The sequence below is a fragment of the Oratosquilla oratoria genome, chromosome 5 (genome assembly GCF_046742065.1).
Source record: "Oratosquilla oratoria isolate Oo_2021 chromosome 5, ASM4674206v1, whole genome shotgun sequence".
Lineage (NCBI taxonomy): Eukaryota > Metazoa > Arthropoda > Malacostraca > Stomatopoda > Squillidae > Oratosquilla > Oratosquilla oratoria.
Window position 1 is genome coordinate 36,121,148 of NC_134781.1, and position 10,000 is coordinate 36,131,147.

Below are 10,000 nucleotides of genomic sequence, written 5' to 3' on the forward strand. Positions count from 1 at the left end.
ATCACATATGTGGTCTATCCGCTATGTATGGTTGCAGAGTCCTTCGGTGTCATTTTATCGTACGCTCTGTTTCTTGACGCTCTGCACTGAAAGGTTAGGGATAAGAAGGATGACTTTACTAGACCTGTAATCTACGACTTTACAATATCTAATGTAAGTGTTCAATATAAGGTGCATAAATGGAGTGTCTAACTTAGTTTAAAGAAACTAAACACTAAGAACATGCTGGTACCGCGAAGGGTTACGTGGCCTTTGTCTTGTGAGTTTAGTTCTACTAATAGATTATAATATTTCTTTACACCTCACTAATGCATATATAACACTTGGGTTCTTAGTCCTAAATGTGTAAGAATACCTAAGAATTGGACATATCTCACTCTTCGTTGCATATTTTGAATTGTGTGGGCGTAGCATATGCTGTATAATATATGGGGGAGGTAGCAAGAAGGATAAGTAAAATGCTATGTGAGAGGTAGTATGATCCATCTGAATTCCCCTCATCCTCGAGCCACGTCAGCAATAGGAGGAAGAGCTGACTGGAGGTGGTAGTAAAAGGGATGAGAACTAAAATGTGATCTCCAGTAGAATTTACCTACTCGACGGTATATTAGGGGCCTGAAATTCGTCAGTTATGACAGTGTGTAATCGTATGATGACGATAACGGTTGAAGTTTTACCGTATGAAAACTCATAGCTGGTAACCTTTCTCGGGTCTCCTATGTCTCCAGTCAATAGTAATAGTAATAGTGATAGTAATGGTAATAGTAGTAATAATAGTAATAGTAATAGTAATAGTAATAGTGACAGTAATAGTAATAGGAAGAAGAGGAGGAGGGTAGAGAAGGAAGGGAATAAAATCTTGTAATCAGCCATCATACGAGAAGCGAAGGACCGAACGCCAGCCACTGGGGATTACACCTCCAAATGGAGGTGGGAATATTGATAGATTTAGAAAACGGGTGGAATAGATTTAGAGAATGGGGGAGACCATTCTCTTTAACATCCATCTCGTAGGGCTACCACTTGTTCTGCATTAAATTCAATGATCGAATTAGATAATTACTTTTTTTGTTTTGTTTTGTTTTTTTAGTCTTTAGGACCCGTTCTCTATTTCAGGAGCATCCAGGAAGATCAGTTCGAGCTCTTCAAACAAATCGAGGATAACTTCAGCGGGATGGGAATCAACGGACGCTCCTGTGTACTGAAATTCATCTGCGAACTTCAGCAACAGCCCTTCAGTTCGTCTTCCATATTTGGAGAAATATTCACCATCATGTTCACGTGAGTAGGAGCAATGTGAGGCTTCTTTAGATAGATGGGTATCTTTCAAGTGAATGAGATTGTCGCGTCGGCCTAACCCCGAGACGGCTTTAGCCAGAACAAAGTCCGCGGGACAATGTGGTCCTCGGGCCAAATGTGGCCCGCGGGATGGTCTTATGTGGCTCGCGAGGTGACAGATTAGAATCCCTCTGGCCACAGTTGGCCCTCGGGCCATGAATTTTATACCCCTAATTTAAAATGTTAATCACACTCAGCATTAAAAAAAAGAAAAGAAAAAAAAAAATATATATATATATATATATATATATATATATAAAAATATATATATATATATATATATATATATATATATATATATATATATATATACAGTATATTATTTTATATATCTTGACTAGCTCCCTACTATTTTATTCAGTACAAAAGACGGGCCTTCACCGACCCTTTCTTCTACCGAGTTACTGTCATAAGTGAATAAAGTCGTCTGGATGATGTAATGCTAAGATATTGTTTGCCTCAAGTTTCATTGACTGAAAACAGAGATTTTTGGGCTCTCCTATCAATCTCTCCAGGAAGAAAGGTGGGACCCTCGTCTGTGTTATATTAGTGTGGGGACTGTTTCTATGTCACCATGGGAGGAGGGAGGGGTAAGGGGAGGAGGAGGGGGTAGGGAAGGTGGAAGGGGAGCAATCTTCAAAAAGGAATCTGAAGACATTTCTTGATTACACTAATATATATATGCAAAGTAGACCACTTGGAAAAAGAAACTAACGCAGCAGAGCGCTTTCGTATATTACATCTTCAGTGCAACAAGTACATAGTGATAGGAATACATAGAAAATATATACATGATACAAAGGAACAAGGACAGTTTGAATAAGCGTAGCGACCAATTACCCCCTGGAGAGCGGAAGGTCATTGTCAATCATCTTAAGATGGTGGGGCGACATCAGGTCACAGTCGCCAGGGTCACTGTTTCTACTAATGATATAGGGCGCCATTAGCTCACTTCGTTGGGTTACATTTTACCTGATATTATCTTACTAATTTCTTGACAAATGAAATTATCAAGTTTGTACAAGCCTTTATGTAGGTTGGTATTTTGATTACTGGTGGTATGAATCAAACTGCACTCTATTAAATTTCTTGCTATTATGTTGTTGGTATAATAGATTGCCTGGGCATTACCCCAATCAACTGGATGATTATTTAATTCAATATGCTTGAATATACCACTAGAATGATTGCCATCCCTAACATTTTTCTTGTGTTGTTCAATTCTAATGTTTAAGGGTTTGGCAGTTTGACCTATGTAAAATTGATTACACATTTTGCAAGGAATTTTATAAATGCATCCTTTTTTAATTTCAATACTATTGTTGATGAGTTTATGTTTTACTGTACTATCATGTTTAAAAACTACCTTTACGTTAAATCTTTTTAATAATTCTGTGATACTTAACAAATTTTCTTGAAATGGTAAAATTAAAACATTATGATAATTGAAAGGTGATTTAGGCTGAGGAGTTAAAAATGATTTCCTTGCAAAATTGTAAGCAATATCAAGGAATTGCTTAGGGTATTTTAATTCTAGCCCAATGTTAATATATATATATATATATATATATATATAGATATATATATATATATATATATATATATATATATATATATATATTTAGCTCTTATTTTTTGTCGCTATTCAAATGATACAAAAGGACAAAAATATGTAGAATGTGGCCTGATAGCTTGGGTACTTAAATACAATAACACATTTCGTGGATTTTATTATGCCAAGCGCCAGGTGACTTTATTCAGTTGAGGTGAGTCTCCGTCATGAACAAGGTCTTGATAAGTCGAGACCCTAATCTTCTCTTGACCTCCTTTGAGTTCAGAGGAATTTCTTTAGGTTGAATGAAATAGCCTGGCAACAGCCTAAGAATCAAAGGACCTACTGGGATAGGTTTGATCATTTGTCCTCCGTGCAGGGGTACTTTCTCTCTCAGTTGTATAGAATCGTTTGGCAGCAACTAAAGCAATTGTATCGGTCGAATATTGTATTTTTATGCATTTAGTGCTAAATGGTTTATGTATAAGATTTTACGTCTAACCAACGACACTTCATTTGGGTTGAACTGCCTGCAACAATGTTGTCAATAATGCACCCTTTGGCGTAACAACACGTCTACACGTGCTACAGCCAAACGTGTTTGCAACATGTTTTCAGCATATATACACACATTTTCGGAATTGCTGCAAACAAATTACATCTAACCTCGTTGTGGACTAAAAGGTCTACCAACATATTAGTGCACTGTGGACAAAGGTGTGGCTGCTGCCAACATGTTGATTGCAGCCAAGATGGCCAACAAAAGCTGGACACTAATGTTCCAAACAAGCAGACAGCTTGCGCGTTGTTAAAATGTACATACATACATACATATACCAAAGGCTTTTTCCCCCTTATAAGGAAGGTAGAAAAAAAGTCATAAAAACCACTCCCACCCATTCCATACACAACAAACTCCACTCCACCCTCTTCTCTCCATCTTATCTTGCCCCCTCCTGGATGACGGGTCATCCCTGCATCTCACCCACTACCCTGGGTCAGAAGCAGTGTCGCAAAACACAGAACATCCACAGCAAAGCCGCTTCATTGAATCGGCGACCCCCACTCTACGTCCCCTCACCCAGAAAAGGAGAAGACGAGGAGAAATCCCTTCGGGTTGCGTCAATCAATTTCTCACACATACTTTCTCACCCCCATCCACCAACTCCCCTCATGTATCATAGCACCATCCATACACAACCATTCTCCATTCAACCCTATCTTCTGTCCTCTCCCGTCCTTCTTCAACAGACATTCCCCTCTTTCCCAATGCCCCTTTTACACCATCCATTCATCTCATCCTAGGTCGCCTCTTCATATTCACTCCTTCCACCTCTGCCTTCCACACCTCTTTTACTAATCTTTATTTACTCATTTTTTTCATGTGTCCAAACCATCCCTTTCCACCCCCGCTCTCCTCCTCACCTCCTCATTTCTCACTCTATCCAGTCTAGTATCCCCTATTATATTTCTCAGACACCCCATCTCAAACACATTCAAACTCCTCCTCTCTTCCTCTTGGCATACATTCCCAAATGTCTATTTCTCATTACACTTTTTAATCCACCAAGGCATTCACTCGCTTCTCTCAATCTACATTCTATCTCCACCTACACTCCTCCCTTTCCCACTACATCCGCACCCAAGTATCTAAAATTATCCACTTCCTCCAGTCTCTCTTCCTTAATACTCACTTCCAGTTTGCTGCCACTTTCTCCCCTTGTACATCTCATCACCTTACTTTTACCCACATCTATCATCAACTTCCCTCTTTTGCACACCTTCCCAAACTCTGTCATTAACTTCCTCAATCCCTCCTTTGATCCTGCTACAAGTGCAGTGTCATCAGCAAACAACAGCTGGCTTATCTCCCACTTTTCTCCATTTTCTTTAACCATCTCCAATCCCTGACTCACTACCCTTGTATTCACCTCCCGCACCACAACATCCATGTATAAATTGAACAGCCAGGGTGACATAACATATCTCTGATGAAGTCCCACTTTTACCTCAAACCACTCACTCTCTCCCTTTCTAATCCTAACACAAGCTCTACTACTCTCTTAAGATCTCTTGACTGCTCTTAACAGCTTTCCTCCTATTCCATATATCTGCAAAACCTCCCACAGTGCCTTCCTGTCTACCCTGTCATAAACCTTTCCCAGATCCATATAAACCCAATAAACAACCTTACCTTTTCCTATAGCTTTCTCACATATCTGTCTTACCATCTACGCAACCCCTACCTGTCCTAAACCTACACTGTTCCTCACCAATTACTCCCTCTGTTTCTCTCCTAATCCTCTCAATCAAGACCCTCCCGTACGCCTTCCCAACTACACTTAACAAGCTGATCCCTCTAAAACTACTACACTCACACTTGTCCCATTTTCCCTTGTAAAGTGAAAATATGCAGACACTCCTCCAGTCCGCCGGCACTCTACTCTCTATTAAACAAACATTAAATAACCTCACCAGCCAATCCACCATCACTGTACCTCCCTTTTCAGACATTCTACATGACCTCCATCCAACCCAGGTGTCTTACCTGCTCTTATCATCTTAACGACTGCCTCCACTTCATCTTTCCTTATTTCTCCTCCATTTTCCTCATTCATCACTATAATTTTCTTAGCGCTCCCCACTGTAACTACTTTTCCCTCCCTATCCTCCTTCACAATTAGCAATTCCCTAAAATACTCTGCCCATCTTCCTCTTACTGCCTTCTCTTCCATTATCATCTCTCCATCTGTACCTTTTATCTTTTCTTTTCTACTTGATTCGCCTCCTCTTCCTCTCTTAATTTCTTTCCGGAACGTTTTCTTATTACCTTCAAAATTTTCTGTCATACTCAGACCCAATCAATCTGCTCTCCTCTTTGCCTCCCTTATCTTACGTTTTACTTCTCTTTTCTTTTCTTTGTACCTCTCATATGACTCCCTCGTCCTATTTTGTAACCAATCAATCTGTGAAAACTCGCTTCTTCTCTTCAATAACCCTCTTTGCTTCCTCATCCCACCACTCACTACCCTTCCTTTTATTTCCTCCCACACCTTATGACTCTCTCCTTGAACCATCTTCATTCCTCTTCCACTCCTAGTTCTATTCTATCCTTCACTCCCTCCCACTCCTCTTTCAGCTTCTTCTTGTACTCCTCCTTTTCTTTCTCATTTAAGCAGGTCACTCTAAGCACTTCCCTACCTTCTGTCCTTTTCCTCTTTCTCCATCTATCCTTTACTCTCAACTTACCTTCCACCAAAAAAATTATCTGACATTCCCCCACTCTCTCCCCTTAGAACATGTACATCCTTAACTCTTCCTACTATACTCCTGTTTACCACTACATAGTCCATTAACGCTCTATCTACCACCTTTCCATCCACCACTCTCTTCCACGTGTAGTTAAACTTGACTTTTTTTCCTAAACATTGTATTTGCTATCATCAAATCTCTTTCTAGGCACATTTCCACCATCAAAATTTCACTACGATTTTTTCTTGGAACTCCACACTTCCCAACCATTCCGTCTATTGGTTCATTTCCTATCCTATCATTAAGGTCTCCTAATACTACTACATTGACATTTCTCCCTAATCATTCTATGCACTCATCTAAATCCATCCAAAAGCCTCCCTTTCCTCTACACTCTTCTCACTACCAGACCCATATACACTTACAAAAATCAACATCTCCCTTCCCAGTTTCACCTTCATCCACATTAACTTTTCAGAAACCTCCTTCCACTCCACTACACGCTTACCTATCTGTTCACTTACTAGTATAGCTACCCCTTCTCTCCCTCGTCCTCTCTACACTCCTGAGAACCTTCCAACTACACTCCCTGACTCACACTCCCTCTCAACTTAATTTCACTTAATACCAACACATCCATCTTTCTTCTCACAAACATACTGCCTATCTCTTCCGTTTTACTCTCATCTGTACCATATCCACGCATATAATATATATATATATATATATATATATATATATATATATATATATATATATATATATATATATATATATATATATATATATATGAATGACGGTGGAGAAAGAAATGAGGAAATAATAGGATAATTTAACGCTGACGTTTGATCACAATCGGACAAAACATACCCACTGCCTTCATCTCTCGGGCCACCTGGGAGAGCTTAATGCACTAGTTCTATTATTTCTAAATTATTATATGACTGGTAGGTTTTGCTATATATACGAAGCCTTCTCTATTGTTTATGTTTTCATTGATATTTATATATGCAACTTCAGTTGTTTTTCTCGACCTTTTTGTATAACCTTTATTAAGAACAACCGCATTATTCAAGTTAGGGAGATGATCTTGTTCTTCAATGTGCCTAACAATGAAATTAGTTGTCCGGTGTGCTTTTGCATCATTTTTATGTTCAATTAACCTTTTTTTTAAGTCCTCGGCCAGATTCTCTATAGTATGCTGAAGGGCAACCACTACACGGAATTTTATATACCACACTATTTTCATTCGTCGCGTTAGTGTTTTTATGTTCAATGATCTGGCTGATCTTATGTCCTGTTGTCCTTACAATCTTTATGCCCGCTTTCAAAAGGAATGTATCAAGGATTGGATTTATATCAGTGTTTGGCACAGTTATATAACATGTTTTTCTCTCAACAGCTTCGTTATTTTCATTTTTTGTCACTTATCAGCTTCGCTTTCTTTTTTAGTTTATATAAAAACCCTTCAGGATATTAAAGTTTAATGAATGTTCTCATGATATGTTCCACTTCTTCTGCCAGGAATTCTCCATCACAAATTCTAAAAGCTCTCAGAAAGAAACCTATTACTGCACCTGATTTTGTTCTCTCACTATGACCTGAAAAATAGTGTATACAATCTTCTTTATTTGTGGACTTTCTATATACCATTTTTTTCCTTTTCTGTGAATGATGGTATCTAAAAAAGGTAATTTGCTATCCTGTTCCATTTCAACTGTGAATTGTATGTTTTTCTTTACGCTGTTTAACCTTTTTAACTTGTTGTCGGTATTTGTCTCTTTAGGTTACTACTAAAATGTCATCTACATATCTCATCCATTTGCTGTTTCTACTCATAATTTGTATGTAGTTTTCTGATTCTAGCATCTCCATATATAAGTTTGCTAATACTGCAGAAATCGGGCTACCCATTGCTAGATCAGAATGCTGAGAATACTCAACATCATTAAAAGTAAACGCTCCAAAACCTACGCAAAGTGAAACGAGTTCTATGTAATCTGTCTTGGGTAGAGGCAAATCTTCATTACTTAAGTCATTCACTACTTTTTTTTACGGCTATTAATGCGTCATCTATTGCAACATGTGTATATAATGATGTCACATCAAAACTGGCTAATTTATTGTTACTGAAATCAATGATTTTGAGTTTGGAAATTACATCTGAAGAATTCAACAAATGTGCGTTATTGATCAAACCTAGAGTTTTAGTTAGTGATTTGGCCAAACATTTAGCTAACCTGTGGGGTGCACTATTAATTCCCGAAGTAATGGGGCGCATAGGAATGCCTGGTTTGTGTACTTTAGGTAGGCCGGGCATTTTGCTGGTCTAGGTGCTTCAAAAAATTTCTATCTTTCGTTGTGAATTTTTCTCCTTCTCTTTTTACATATCCTGATGAACTTAAATATCCCGAAGGGTTATTATATAAACTAAAAAAGAAAGCGAAGCTAATAAGTGACAAAAATAAAAATGAAAATAACGAAGTTGTTGAGAGAAATACACGTTATATAACTGTACCAAACACTGACATAAGTCCAATCCTTGATACATTCCTTTTGAAAGCGGGCATAAAGATTGTAAGGACAACAGGACATAAGATTAGCCAGATCATTAAACATAAAAACACTGACGCGACGAATGAAAATAGTGTGGTATAAAAAGTTCCGTGTAGAGCAGGGGTTCCCAAAGTGGTCGATATCGACCCCCAGGGGTCGATGAGACCATCCAAAGGGTCGACAAATAGCCAAGGGGTCGAAAGGGGGCCAGTAAATTGCTAGGGGGTCGATATCGACCCCCAGGTGTCGATGAAACCATCTATGGGGTTGAAAGGGGGTCAGTAGATTGTTATGGGGTCGAAAGGCAGTCTTTAAAATTAAATGGTCAGCATGAAATAACCCTGTTCTCTTCCCGTACTGAAATAAGTGAGAATAATCAACCAACCAATATCTAAACTTAAAGAAAAACCATGTCAGTTCACTCTGAATCGAAAATCCGCCCCATTCTGTGCATGTAGGGAGAATCTCACATACACACAACCACATCGTGAATGAATATCAAGATGACGAGCTTGTGTAATATTAATAACTTGAATATTACTAATTGTAATATAATAAAGAATATATAACATAGATATTTATTCTAAAACACTTATGTTTAAGTATATGTGAAAGTATCTGTATCATTATTGGAACGCCGTCGCCTTGATGAATATTGTCATTTAGACCTTTTATAACGGATCAAAATGATAACACTATTGATAACTAGAACTATAATACTAACAATAATAACAATAATAATAGTAATAGTAACAATAATAATAAGGATAATAGCAACTATAATAATAATATTATTAGCATTAATAACAATAACAACACCAATAATAAAAATAATAATGATAAACTGACACAATTCGTGAATTAATAGTTTGGGGGTCTATAGAAAATCTTAAACTTTACTAGGGGATCGATGAGCTGAAAAGTTTGGGAACCCTGGTCTAAAACAAAAACATTAGGCACCAGCAGCTCCATTGATAAAATCAGAGAATACAAAGAGAAATTGGGAATAATCATGAAAGAAAAGCAACACAATGATTTAAACGAAGAAAAGGACTCGTCAATATAAGATACTCATTAGAAAGATTCTCACTGCTGGTTTTGTGTCAAAACTCTTCACCGTCTACCTGGAAGCGTTAGAAAATTATCGAAACAAGGACCAAAAGAATCTCAAGCAGAAAGCATCTTAACAAAAAGTATTCTTGTATATCCACCGGGAATATATACAGTATGTTATTGCAGTATTTCTCAAACTTGGAAGCTTCGTGGATCTCTTGATACAGGATTAAATAGGACATAGTCAAT

The 10,000-nt window shown here is 37.9% G+C and overlaps 1 protein-coding gene across 1 annotated transcript in view; it reads left to right on the plus strand.

Annotated features, from left to right (window-relative positions):
• Nucleotides 1-10,000, plus strand: part of LOC143025231 (uncharacterized) — a 21,148-nt gene that overhangs the window by 784 nt on the left and 10,364 nt on the right. The window contains exon 2 of the mRNA XM_076184691.1: nt 1,117-1,281. Within this exon, the coding sequence (XP_076040806.1) occupies nt 1,117-1,281 (165 nt within the window). The remainder of the gene's footprint in view (nt 1-1,116; nt 1,282-10,000) is intronic.